Source organism: Scardinius erythrophthalmus, assembly GCF_964197995.2.
Source record: "Scardinius erythrophthalmus genome assembly, chromosome: 2".
NCBI lineage: Eukaryota > Metazoa > Chordata > Actinopteri > Cypriniformes > Leuciscidae > Scardinius > Scardinius erythrophthalmus.
The window spans coordinates 43532915-43547660 of NC_138222.1; the positions used below are offsets into that span (position 1 = coordinate 43532915).

At 39.0% G+C, this 14746-nt stretch overlaps 1 protein-coding gene across 8 annotated transcripts in view; it reads right to left on the bottom strand.

Annotated features, from left to right (window-relative positions):
* The window catches only part of tjp1a (tight junction protein 1a), an 85824-nt gene that overhangs the window by 37183 nt on the left and 33895 nt on the right, over positions 1 to 14746 (bottom strand). For all 8 annotated transcript variants that reach the window (XM_081358563.1, XM_081358565.1, XM_081358564.1 and 5 more), the window contains exons 2-3: positions 1673 to 1729; positions 141 to 265 (exon numbers count right to left, since the gene is read on the bottom strand). In XM_081358563.1, coding sequence (XP_081214689.1) covers positions 141 to 265; positions 1673 to 1729 — 182 coding nt within the window. The remainder of the gene's footprint in view (positions 1 to 140; positions 266 to 1672; positions 1730 to 14746) is intronic.

Genomic DNA, 14746 nt, shown 5'->3' on the forward strand with positions numbered 1-14746 from the left:
ATACATATAAATAAAATATAAATAATATTTAACAAATATATAAATTAGATTTACATTTACACACAGACATTACACACACACACACACACACACACACACATATATATGTATGATATGTATGATATATAAACTTATCTTACTGTAAAAGGGTCTCTGCAGGTCCTCCTTTGAGCACATCTGAGATCACTATAGAGGTCTCTCCGCTCTGGAAATGAGGGTTGTCACGGCCCCCTGATATGGCAATTCCAAACCCAAAACCTGGTGCCTGCAAAGGAGATACACATATACACACACACAGAGTGATTTCCTGGAACTTACAGCATATATCTTTCAAAAATGTAATTACATTGGATAGAATGATGAAAAGTGTGTGTGTGTGTGTGTGTGTGTGTGTGTGTGTGTGTGTGTGTGTGTGTGTGTGTGTGTGTGTGTGTGTGTGTGTGTGTACTGTCTGGCAGCTTTTCAATCTCCCAGGTGTCTGAAGCTCTGAGCTCTCAATCTTGCACTCAAGCAATCAAAAAGAAAGGCAGATGAGAGTGAAAAGGTAGAGAATGACAGACAGACTCCAGACAGATGGCCAGAGCTCTGTTCAGAGCCTTTTCCTAATGTCACTGGGTGTCTTCACACACGCGTACTGGTCTGTTCTACCTCTCACTGCCATCCAAACCATCTGGCTTGTGAGTGTCCTCTAAACAAACAGCTATAAATCATATTAAGAGGCAGAGCAGGGGAGGAGCACATATGGGAGAAGAATAGTCTTGTTTATTGTGTGTATTGTAACAGAGGCAGCCATGTAATACTGTTAGCCAGCTAAAGAGATTCCACCTATAATAAAGCCCCCAGTAAAAGGCTTAGTGCTCATACACCTGTTATCATGTCTAGGATGTCAGCACATCAAAAAACGGGTCACAGAGGGACTGACTGAACCGAAGTATAATACAGACATCATGTCATGAAACCGATCCAAGATTTGTGTCCACGGTACTCTGACTCTTACAGATGGGGGGGCTTAAAAATACTGTGCCCAAATGACTGCTGCATAATCTCTCACTCTTTCTCATACTATGATTCAGATGTGTTTGAGCCTAGCAACATGCAGGATGAGGAAAAGGAACAGGAAGTGAAGCAGAGCAGAAATTTTGTCCTCTCACACACTACTTCCTGCCATCTGGGGGATCGGCTATTGTGTTATCAATGACCACACATCCTGTAACTAGCCATCCCAAAAGAGAAGAGAGGGGAGAGAGAGGAAAGAAAGACAAAAAGTAAAATGGGCTGTACTGATTTTAAAATTCCAAGCTAATAATTATTTTCAAGATAAATGGCTAGAATTAACATTAGAAACTACTTTGACTAAAAATATTTAATATAATAAAATAATAAATAAACTAAAATCAATCATTTTAAATAAATTAATTGAAAAATAATCTTAAGATTAGCTAAAGATTACATTTAACAGTGTTTTTAAAGCATTAGATGATGTTGATCTACAACTATGCACAATTAAATACTTAATTTTGACTGATACTGAAAAACAAATTAAATAAAAATAATTGCTGCTATTGTTTAACCAATAGGATACTGAAGCCTGACAATAAATAGAAAGATGAGGAGTGGTGAAGTAGAGGGGAAGAAAAATGCAGCACCAAGTGAGAGACAGTTCAACACTCACCCTGTGAAGAGTCACTGTGTGCTGTTCCCATATTACAGTTTCCTCCATGGTTGTACTCTGTGAGAAAGACAAAGAGAAAGCAGTCAGTTAGGACAAAGTCTAAGCCCAGAGAATGAGTTTTTATCAGCAGGCATTTCTCCTCTTTGTCAATGGTAGGAGGTGATTTTACTCTGACCTCCATATAAGCATATTTAACAAACCAGTTCTCTATGCTTGAACTAAATCTGTATGTGTGTTGGTCTGAGTAAAGGCTGTCACAGGGCTAAACAGTGCTGCAAAGCTGACTATGGCCATGAGTGCCGAAGGCACACCACACCCACACCCACACACACACAAACTACAAACACTGGAAAAGCTATAAACAGAATCTGCTATCCTCAATTTGGCAGAGGGGCATAAATGAAGCCTGTAAACTCAAAGTGCAAGCCAAGTTAGGTTCCTTTATCACTGAAATTTCATATAATTTTACAGCATGCTGATGCTCCTAATAAAAGCATGTGATTAAAGTCTGACACTATTAAGAAAAAATATAGGGCTGGGTATCGATACAGATGTCCTGATTTGATTCCGATTTGCAAGATCTCAATTTGATCTGATTCTCAATTCGATTTGAGATTTTCATTGGCCCCACCACAAAAAAAGGGGATGACATCTAGTGGAGAATACTAGCAAAAAGATTAACGTCAATCAGAGATTATTTTTAATGTTTGTGGAAATAAATACGGTAAAAAAAAAAAAAAGATTGATTTGTGGCTTTTGGGGATCGATATCGAATCGACCCGGTTTTTAAAAACGATTAATCAGAAAATAAATATTTTTCCCCAGCCCTAATTACATATGGTTTATAAGACAGGAGAAAACCCCAGCAAATAGAACAGAATGATGTGATCACTATAAGAACACCTGACCAGAATGCCCCACTGTTCCTGACTGACCAATTAATGACAGCTGTCCAACTCAAGCTTGAACATAAGAACATGTCTCTGCCTTAAATGCAAACATCATATAAACAAACTACTACAAAATGAACAATCTGCCCTGGTACAATTTAGATGAGACAGAGAGACAGAGAGAAAGAGAGAGAGGGAGTGATAAAGACAAGGAGAGAAACAGCAGAAGGTATTTATTTATAGCTCTAACCCTGAGCTGAGGTGAATGGTTTGTGCTCCTGCTCCTTCACCCCTGTACTGTAGATGCCAGGCTGGATAAATTATTACAGTATGCCTCTGAGCTCTGAAACAGACTCTAGCTCTAATGGTGCACACTGTATTTGTCTCATTTGTAACAATCAAATTGTAATACATCACAAACAAATACAAAGGTCTAAGACTACTAATGAATTTAAGTGAAATGCCTGCTATTACGCCATGTTCTATTACATTTTACTAATTGCAAATTATAATTGTAGAAAAATAAAAAAAGGAAAACATAAATAATAAATAAAAAAACAATAGTATTTTTACATAATGAGTGATAGCATCGGAAACTTGATCAAAATTAATTATTTTTATTCAAAATTCTTCTCACAAACAAAATGTACACATATAACAACAGTGGCTGTGTTTCTCATTGTTCGTCATTTTGATGGACAGTCATAAAAATTCAGTCTATTATCTACCTGTCTAAAAATATTACCCATCATTTTAATTATCATATTTTAATGATACGACATTAGCTTTTCATTTTTAATTGTGAACTTAAAGGGCCAGCATAGGCATTAAAAAATATGAATGAAGAGAACAGATGAAAAGCGACTTTTAAATGTTCAACACCACATGACAAAGCAGATGAATGTATGTTTACGTTTTTGCAATTGTATGTAGCATTGACGAAAGCCACAGGATGCACAAAGACATCATAACCTGAGATCAAAGACGAAACAATACTAGATCATAGCTAACTTATATGCACACTTGCCACCAACTGGATAGGGGTGGAATTTACAGTTTCATCTGTGTAATCTGTCAAAATGACGGACGGCCTTCAGATTCAGAGTCAATGACGGAAAATATTTGGTTAACATGACCACTGATATATCACATTCACATATGGCACTTAAGTCTCTGAATCCACCCCTTGTGTGCTTTAAATTCCACTTAAACATCTAGCATTTCTGCACTACAAACACAGTTTAACCCTCTGACCTGTTTACCACGCTGCTTAGCAAGCACTTCATTCATGGTCCTAATTGGGACAGGGTCAATATTCAGTTCATGCCCCCATTTCTACCCCTTTCTCAGACTTTATTGTGAGAGAATCTGACCCATTTGAAAAGGCATCCACCTCCCACAATCTCACAGTGCCTCTCTCCCCTCCTCTGACCCCTGTCCACAAATTCGTTTTATGTATCTGTAGGGTCAGAGGTGCTGGATTCATCGAACTGTAAGAGCCGACAGCAGGGGCCCCAACCATGAGAAAAATGCCCATGCAGTGAGCCATGTGACTGACAGAGACAGAGACAGGGAGAGAGAGCGAGAGAGAGACAGGGAAAGAGAAAGAGAAAGAGAGAGAGAGAGAGAGAGAGAGAGAGAGAGAGAGAGAGAGAGAGAGAGAGAGAGAGAGAGAGAGAGAGAGAGAGAGAGAGAGAGAGAGAGAGAGAGAGAGAGAGAGAGAGAGAGAGAGAGAGAGAGAGAGAGAGAGAGAGAGAGAGAGAGAGAGAGAGAGAGAGAGAGAGAGAGAGAGAGAGAGAGAGAGAGAGAGAGAGAGAGAGAGAGAGAGAAAGCCTAGGGGGTCCTGTCCTTGGTGGTGGATGAACAGCAGACTGTTCAGGCTTCAGAAGAATGGTGCCGTTACGCCTGCGTGAAAGCTGAGGCAATGTCAGGACTGGAAACAGTAAAGGCTGGAATACACTACATGACATTTGCCCAGATTTTTGCCCTGATTTACAGTCTGGATGAGCTGAAAGATTTCACAAAAAAATCATGTATTGCATGATGGGCGCAGACTCCGATTTTTTAGCTTCAGATTATAAATCCATCCAGTTGGAGGATGTAAAAAAATATATATATATTTTGAGACGATTTTAGAACACAATGTTTCCATGAAAGGTCATTCCAGCCTTGAGCAGCTTTTACAATTCTGGTTCTACTTAACTATTCCATTAATGAGTGTTTCAGCAATTTTGAGGAATTAAGAATGGACAATAGTTGAAGGGGGAAAAAAGTATTGCATTTACTACCCTCTGCAGCTAGTTGTCAAATGATTTCAATGACACACCATTCAGCAATAAGGTATAAGAGGCCAAACATGTTTATATAAAAATATGATATGTGGTGAACGGCCAAAATGGCCAAAGCAGCATCAGCCACCTCTGGCTCAGTTTACACAAAAGACCAAATTAAATCTGTTCATTATATAAAGTGATTTTATCTCTTCAGAAAACACGGATTAAACTACTCGATTTATATGAATTACATTTACAATGTCTTCATGAACTTTTGAAGCAGAATTTTTTTTTTATGTAATGGTCCTTCAATCATTATTGCTATATGGTATATATGTATATATATACACCATATAACCATATAATTGTATATATGGTTTATTAAAAATATCTTAATTTGTGTTTCAAGACCAACAAAATGGGGTTGAGTAATTGATGACAATTTACATTTTTGGGTGAACTATCCCCTTTTAACTAAAGGAATCTCATCCATGCTGAGAAAAAATATAGGCCTATTGATATATGGAAGCTTATGGCCTATGTGTGTGGTCAGGTAACAGATGGGAGAGCCACTCCACAGTGCTAGAAGTCATTTATATGAGTCAGGCTAAGCACTTCTGATTCTCTAATCTAAAGAGATTATCATTTTATTAATCACAACAACACAGAGCTAAAAGTAAACACACTATTCTGAAACCTGAGCTATGCGAAGCTTAACAGAGATAAGACCGGAGTCCTAAAACACTTCTTCAGAGCAACATCTGCGGCCGGATATGAGCAATTTGAAATTAAAGTTCACCACATTCCTGCAAAAATAAAGTTTTTGAATCTACATCAACACAAAAGTAGTCTAGTCCACGCAGAACTAAATTATTTTGGCAGTCAAACTTCTCATTTGCAAGACAGAGTCTGAAACAGCCATGATCTAATAATTCCCAACAAGCAGCAGTAAACAATGAGTCTTTTTGTGTGCAAGAACGCCTGGGTATATTTATACATTCACGTTTATTCAGGCCTGAGGCCTTGTAGTGCTGTGCCAAGAAACAAAGAGCAGGCATGGGCAGTCCCGCTCAGAGCCAAAGAATCGTTCTGCCGCTAAAGGGAGTCTTTGTTTCAAGCAGACCTCAGACCTGCCAGAAAGCGAGAAGGGGTTCAAAGAGACCAGATAGGCAGCTAATAGTGAGCTCTGACAGCCAGGTGAAACTGAGAGGCTTTCTAGTAGATCAGTGGCCATCTTTTCTGGGCCAACAGCTTTGCTAAAACAGGCAGGCAGCTTGAATCTCAGAGAGATTTCTCCCTGGTTCAATAAAACTGAAACGGAAAGCAACTGCTGGTCAATAGCAGCTTGGATTTTGATGGTGATAAGCGGTTTCAGGTGTTTGCTATGAGCCACACTCATAAATGTTAAATGATGAGTGTTTTGATCATTAGTGCACTCAGCACACACTAAAACAGCACAACTATAAGTTACAGTCTAAATACAGGTTTCTGCAGTGTTTCAAACAATACTGGCTGGTTTGAAATGAGGTAGGGAGATCCACTAGTACCCGAGCGTGTAAACCGAATTCTCTCTCAAAGAGCATTCCAGCGAACTCATTCTCAGGCCTAGAGCAAATAAATTCACGCTTATATTAACACAACACAGCCTGGCTTGCTTTCCTGTGAGAATTGTCAGCTTCAACCTGAACCACTAATCTATTATTGATGATGCAAAGGTCAGCATGATAAAAGACACACATGTGCATGACCATTTTCCACATTAAGGCACTAATTACTAACTTCAAATAAAAAAAATTAGGGCAAGACGTGCTAGGTGAAATCTTGGCATCTTCTGAAACAATTTAGGAGTGACAGTTTTATTCCTGATTCCCTGCTAAAAATTAAAGCTAATTTCTCCTCAAATCTCCTGCCGGTTAAGGTGCTAACCATGTCCTTTCCGCTTTGAACAGGAAATGAACCATTAGCCTTACTCTGGAACAAACCCAAACAGGATAACCTGGGGTAGAAACAGCTGAACACACCGGTGATTTGTTGAGGCCATAAACATCACCTGTAATACTGAATCTGTGTGGCTGTTTTAAGAAAGTTGTGTGTTTATAAAGGAACAGCCGGCCGTTGACACCAGTGTGAGAACGGAGCCCTGATTGGAAAGGACAGGACGTAAACCAAGAGCTGGAATTTACTGCAGGAAGCACCTTCCTGTTTGAAGGGAGTATTTGACTTTAAAAGAAAACACCCAAGCAGCATAAGCAAAAACATGTTCACCATCTCATTTGTCATATTTATGTCCAAGAGTTCTCCTTTTGTAGATGCTAGGCTATGTGTCTTATATGTGTCATTTACTTTTTCGAAACACAAACCTGAAAAGAGGGCTAAGGCATTTTGGCACAGGGCCTATGCCAGCAATTACTGGAGTTCACTAGAGAGATTTTAGGCTGAAATGTAGCCTACATATTCAATATTTTGACACAAATCAATGAAAACAGTTGTGCTGCTTAATATTTTTTAGGAAGCCATGTTCCGTTTATTTCAGGATTTTTTGACGAATAAAATGTTCAAAATAACAGCATTTATTTGAAATCGAACACTTTTAATCAATTTAATAAAATCTGATCAAGCTGTTTTGGATGTCCTCGATCTTATTAAAAAAATAGTTTGAACAGTTGTATCACGCAGCAGATTAATTAGTGTACCAGGTTGGGCACAGACAAATCAAGGGAGCAAATCAAGAAAGTGCAGAGGAGGTTGGTCCCTGAAAGGGTGGGCATACACCCCTCCTAATTCAGGGTGCGTGGGGCAGCCCAGCATCCTAAGGCTGGCATCTTGGGACTGCCCTGCATGATTCATACGTAGAAATTCTAATGCACTCACTACCCTCAACTAAGCACCCTCAACTAGGTGCCAAGAGATTGTTTTACATCCAAGAGACCAACCCAGTTAAATCACGTCAGCTAACAAATGATGAAACATTTACGAAGACGGGAATCAGATATGAGAGATTAGATGTTGGTCGGATAGTCAGATATCAGCTGCATCAAAACCATATCTGTGGACACAAGGTGTGTAACGGTTCTCAGTAAAAAAAAAAAAAAAAAAAAAAAAAAAAAAAAAAAATTCCAAACCGTTATCCAGGTAAGGCAGAAGCAGCACACATTTCCTGTGTTTATTCGGATAGGTACAAAACAATAATGAAAGCGCTGGGCAGGGCCAAGCGGCAACATTCTGATCTGAAAAATGAAGCCTACCCGGAAGTGCGAAAAACTGCAATACATCGAAAATCCGCTAGGGGCAGGTCCCAAAAGGGAGCAAATGTCCATAGCCCCCATGTTAAAATGTCCGTTTTCACAGCATAAATTCATGTTTTTACAGGTTGGTCCCATGGACTTTTATTGTATTTTTCGATAGGTTCCGAGTGCCTGACAACTGTGAGGGGGGTGAATTTTTTTCTAACTCGTTAGTTTAGATCATATTTAGTTATAAAATATATGACAATAAGGGCGTGGTTAACTTTGATTGACAGCTTGATTGACAGCTGACAAGGCAGCGCCACGGAGAATGACAACAAGAAGCGCCATTTTTTAATACAGTTGACATATAATACTACTGTTTCTGTATCATGAAATGTAGTTTTAAGAGTTTTTCAGGCGAGAATGTAGTTGTTTAAAGCTCAAATCTGTGGTTTATTTAAAGATTTATGAAAATTTTATCCAGTTGATCCAGCGATGACCGGGCGCTCGGCGTTCATGAACCCCACCTGGAGCAGTCTTTCATCGGCTTGACGTTATGAGGTTTGCCGCCAATGCCGCTGACTCTGGCGTCTCTGTAGTGGTTAAACATGAGATATAATTCGTCTTGTGTGTATCTAACGGGCGATTTTTGTTCTAGTGAATCTATAATTTTTTCCCTGGGCAATCATTTTGGCTGAGGGGAAGTTTCATAACTTTATAAGCTATTTAACTTTACCGATGTATGGTTAGACTCGCGCTGACTTTGTATGTTTGACTGAATTGTTTGCTTTATTTGTATAGCTTCTTATACCTTTTACTTATACTTTTATAATGGCTAACATTGATAAAACTGAAATTTAACAAAAAGAGACTGGGTTGAGTTTTTGTCATTTTAAATTTTAATACAACGAAGATGATCTGTAATGTTGTTTACTGCAAAATCTGTTGTTTAGTACAAATGCACATATTGCCTGGACCATAAAATGTTTAATATTTTTATATTATATTTAAAATGAAAAGAGGCAGGTTTGTGTTTTATATATATATATATATATATTTTTTTTTTTTCATAGGCAAACGTTATGTGCAGTTGAATATAATCAGTATGCGTTGCCTAAAACCACATTTATGTGGCTATAATGTTTAAGATTTCTTTAAATGAAAACGAAAAGAGTTAGTATGGTGTTTTATAACATATTTCGTTGCCTGAAATATACACAGAGATAACCGAAGTAGCAGAGCGAGCTGAGTGACGCGCGCTGCGTCAGAAGGTGGGCGGGGTTAGGATTTCCCAAGATTTTCCAAGATGGCGCCGCCCATACCCCCCATAAACGGCTTCAAACCCGTTCTTCAGAAAGTCTATGGGTGACGTCACAGACGCTTTGTCCATATTTTTTACAGTCTATGGGCAGGGCACGACAATAAGGACTGCTTGGTGGCCCGGAAAGACACTCTGGACAACTGTCAGAACAGTCACTGTCCTGATCGAGCCAGTGCTGCATCGTCACAAAAGTTTAACATTTGCAGATGTTTTAAGCCTTGCCTATTTAATCAGTTGAGTACAAGACGACGCGAAAGAGAACTTGCGCGCACTGTGTGATGGGGAGCAAATCGGAAAGTTCATCATGATACGATATGATATCAATTCTCTCAGCCAGCGATACGATAATTGCTGATACCTCAAAAAATTCTGCAATACGATTCGATTCAGGGCTATATCGATTGATTTATCTATATTTAGATATTATGTGCTAAGTTTACACAACCAGTTACATTTTTATTAACTCACAAAATGCACCCAAAATATAGGCTAACATGAACATTAAATTAAACTCTCTGAAAATTGCACACCCTCTCCTAATTGGGACATTTACAACAGAAGAGTTCATTTGCAAAAACAGATAACTATGTTCTTGTTCATTTTCATAAATCATGATGTTTTTTATTGTGCATTCCACGTATCAATCAAACTGCAGCTGGGTTATTTTAAATAAGTAATAATAACTAAAAAATATATATAGGTAACTTACAAAATTAAAGTTCATTGAAAGTATGTTATATATATATATATCCAGAAATCACATTTTTAACTATTTATTTGTATGATACAGCTGCAAATAAGTATTTGAACACCTGTCTATCAGCTAGAATTCTGACCCTCAAAGACCTGTTAGTCTGCCTTTAAAATGTCCACCTCCACTCCATTTATTATCCTAAATTAGATGCACCTGTTTGAGGTCGTTAGCTGCATAAAGACACCTGTCCACCATACAATCAGTAACAATCCAACTACTAACATGGCCAAGACCAAAGAGCTGTCCAAAGACACTAGAGACAAAATTGTACACCTCCACAAGGCTGGAAAGGGCTACGGGGAAATTGCCAAGCAGCTTGGTGAAAAAAGGTCCACTGTTGGAGCAATCATTAGAAAATGGAAGAAGCTAAACATGACTGTCAATCTCCCTCGGACTGGGGCTCCATGCAAGATCTCACCTCGTGGGGTCTCAATGATCCTAAGAAAGGTGAGAAATCAGCCCAGAACTACACGGGAGGAGCTGGTCAATGACCTGAAAAGAGATGGGACCACCGTTTCCAAGGTTACTGTTGGTAATACACTAAGACGTCATGGTTTGAAATCATGCATGGCACGGAAGGTTCCCCTGCTTAAACCAGCACATGTCAAGGCCCGTCTTAAGTTTGCCAATGACCATTTGGATGATCCAGGAGTCATGGGAGAAAGTCATGTGGTCAGATGAGACCAAAATAGAACTTTTTGGTCATAATTCCACTAAACGTGTTTGGAGGAAGAAGAATGTTGAGTACCATCCCAAGAACACCATCCCTACTGTGAAGCATGGGGGTGGTAGCATCATGCTTTGGGGGTGTTTTTCTGCACATGGGACAGGGCGACTGCACTGTATTAAGGAGAGGATGACCGGGGTCATGTATTGCGAGATTGTGGGGAACAACCTCCTTCCCTCAGTTAGAGCATTGAAGATGGGTCGAGGCTGGGTCTTCCAACATGACAATGACTCGAAGCACACAGCCAGGATAACCAAGGAGTGGCTCTGTAAGAAGCATATCAAGGTCTCCAGACCTAAGCCCAATAGAGAATCTTTGGAGGGAGCTCAAACTCCGTGTTTCTCAGCGACAGCCCAGAAACCTGACTGATCTAGAGAAGATCTGTGTGGAGGAGTGGGCCAGAATCCCTCCTGCAGTGTGTGCAAACCTGGTGAAAAACTACAGGAAACGTTTGACCTCTGTAATTGCAAACAAAGGCTACTGTACCAAATATTGACATTGATTTTCTCAGGTGTTCAAATACTTATTTGCAGCTGTATCATACAAATAAACAGTTAAAAAATCATACATTGTGATTTCTGGATTTTTTTTTTTTTTGATCATGTCTCTCACAGTGGACATGCACCTACGCTGACAATTTCAGACCCCTCCATGATTTCTAAGTGGGAGAACATGCAAAATAGCAGGGTGTTCAAATACTTATTTTCCTCACTGTATATATATATATATTAAAAGTTTGTTTTTTAGCAAAAGCTTTGAAATGTTAATCTCCTCAGCTGACTTAGAAGCCCGAGTCCTGACAAACTTTGTTGTGATTACACACAATACGGGGAGCTTTTCCCTCACCACTGTAACGTGTTGCTTTAGCAAGGTTCTGTGAAAAAGTTTCAGCTTTTAATTTCCTTTTATGCCCCAAAGAAGATATCATGGGTTCATCAAGTTGAAAGTTGAAATTATTCATCCTCGATCACTTTTAGTCAGCTTTGACGAAACTCCTCTCAGCTAGCGCGTCTTTTCGAAATGACTAGCAGCCTTATCATCTGACCTGAATAATGCACTCTGATTCACTAAAACTTTTTTATTGGACCTCTTGGGTTGTGTTCACCAACAACAAGGGTGCTTGTCGGTTTCTGCTGTAAAACATGAACTCGCGATGCCTTGACAGTGGACAATACCGGCTTTTGTTTAGGGTTCAGTCAATCTTGTCAGGCGTCTATTTCAAAGACACACCGGCAGACAGTATGGTGGTGAGTAAATAAAAATGTGCGCTTTGGTGGAAAACGTAGACGGACGTTACGTGAGGATGTGGAGAGTGTCAAAATAAAGGTACCGTATATCGATATTTTACGTGTGGCATCGATGCATCGTATCGTTAGACGTTTGCACACATACACACACATCCGAAGCGTGCACACAGAAAGCTGCATCTCAGACAGAACTCTAAATTAAACTCTAAATTGAGTTTGCTTTCAAGTCTTCTTCCACTTAAATGGAAAAATTCACACAAAAATTAAGTCTTGGCATAGTAAACACAGTCGAATATGTCTTGAACACAAACAGTTGAGAAAGACAATGCATGTGTGCAGTATTATTATACTTGATCTGTACATTACGTCTTAAAGTGAGAGCAGCCTAATGTTCCTGCAGCGGACCAGTTTTTAATGTTAATCAAACAACAAAAGACAAAGAAATCACTCACTGTTCTTTGTGCTATTACTTGTAGTTTGATTTATTTGTTCTTATTTCTTTATTTTTATTTGACAGTAGTCCTTATTTTTCCTGAACATGGCATATACCGAACTGTACTGAAACCGTGACCCTAAAAATGTGATACAAACCGAATAGTAATTTGAAATAAACTGAGTAATTTGAACCGTTAAACCCCTAGTTGACACGCATGCAATATGATCCGATCTGTGCTAGGCATCTAAAAAAGGTAATTGGTTAGTGTAAATCCAGCCTTAGTTACACAAGAGACCACCTTTACTGCAGACCATCCTGCAAAGCTTAAAGAGTGATCAGTCAATCTGAAGACTTCAAAAGCCCCTGACCCACCACACACTGCAGATGTTTTCTGAGGAAAAGCCTCTTCATTCCATTCACAAACTGATCTATTGTTTTCTGGGGGTTTTTTTTAACCTAAATTCTGAAATGCGAGAACATTCAAAAATTCTGAATTTATAACCCATTTAGAGACAGAAGTACAAACATCGTTTCTTGTGGGATATGGCTTAATCCTCTCTGCTGCAGAGTGTAACACTCACAGTTTGGCGGTAGTTGGTTGAATCAGGTTAATAAAGATCTGTGTGTCTCTCCATGCATTTCTTCATCTTGGCGCAGATCCATACAGACTGCAGCGGTGTGCTGTACACTTGCCCGTTTATGTAAATCCACACAGAGAGATTCAGGTGGCCGGCTGCGGCGCGTGAGCACAGAGCCCGTTCCTCCAGCGTGCTAAAGATCCCTCATTAGAATGACAGACAGGAACTCCACATGTTCTTAGGATGGATGTACATTTGCGTCAGGCAGTGAGAGATGATATCCAGCTTTGTGAAAAGAAAAAATACCCTCTGCAGTAGTAGCTCCTTGCGGCTTCTTCCTCTGTACATGCAGTGTGTGTGTGTGTGAGAGAGATCGCATAAGGGAGGGAGAGAGAAACACACCCACAATGTGTGGTGGGGGTGTTAGTGATGAGGGAAATGAGACACCGTTGCTCATGCTCAGCCCTGGACTGTGTGCAGTCCGGTACTTACAACTGCAAAACACACACATATAGAAACCTGCAGCTTATTTATATACACGCTAGGGCTGTGCGATTAATCATAATTAATTTTTCTATTTTGATTTTGGCTTCAAATAATTATGAAAACAAGATAATCAAGGTAAATAGATTATGGTGCCGCTGCCGCATTCTGTCCAGCGCAGTGAGCGCACCTTCCTTTCCTTCACAGCAGTGCGCTTCGGTCCTCTCTAAAAGCCCAAACTTGTAAAAGTGTAGTAAAATGCAGTCTACTGTTGGTAAACTGCAAGATGTGTTTGATTTTAAAGAGTTATTAAACGCGCATTAAACCACAAAAAAGACCCTGATCCCCAGGCGGCTTTCTGTGTGCGTGCTCCAAGTCGGAGCTGAACAAGGATAAACAAATGGGCTTCGGATACGTGCCTAAACGCGTACACACAAAAATGTCACGAATGTGAAAAAAGTGTGTTTTGGAGTGTTTACATAAACAGTGGGTAATGTTCAAGAAAACGTTTAAGTACAAGAGAAAGAAAACGTGTGCATAGAAATTTGTGCATTAGCTCCTAAAGTGACAGCAGCCTAATATTTCTGCTTCGGTTCGTCATTAACAATAATCAAACAACATATGACAAAGGAAAATCACTGAATGATCTTGACTGAATTAAGTAGCTTTAATAAGGATTTGTCTATATTTAATGTATACAGTAAGACTATGCAGTGTTATTTTACATTAGCCTAGATTATTAAAAGTTTTGTTGTAGGCTATTACTTATCTGAATACCACTTTTATTACATCTTCCTGAAAAACTTAAAACACTGTTTATTTAATTTGTATTTTCATTCTGTTGTATTTATTTGTCCATTTTGTTTGTAATTAGTTTCTTTGTTCTTATTGTATTGCTGACTGTTAACATGTCTTACGTAATTGTTTTGAGGACCTTTTTCTTACAGTAGTTAACCTAGTATTAGTTTTTGCTTAAGTATCGATAATTATGAAATTTCACTGATATTTAAAATTAGTCATACTGTGAAATAAGACTATGATCATATCGCCCACCAATAACTGTATTAAATAATCATGGTTTCAATATTGACAATCTAATTGTGATTATGATTTGCTTCTATTTTAGAACACTTGATGA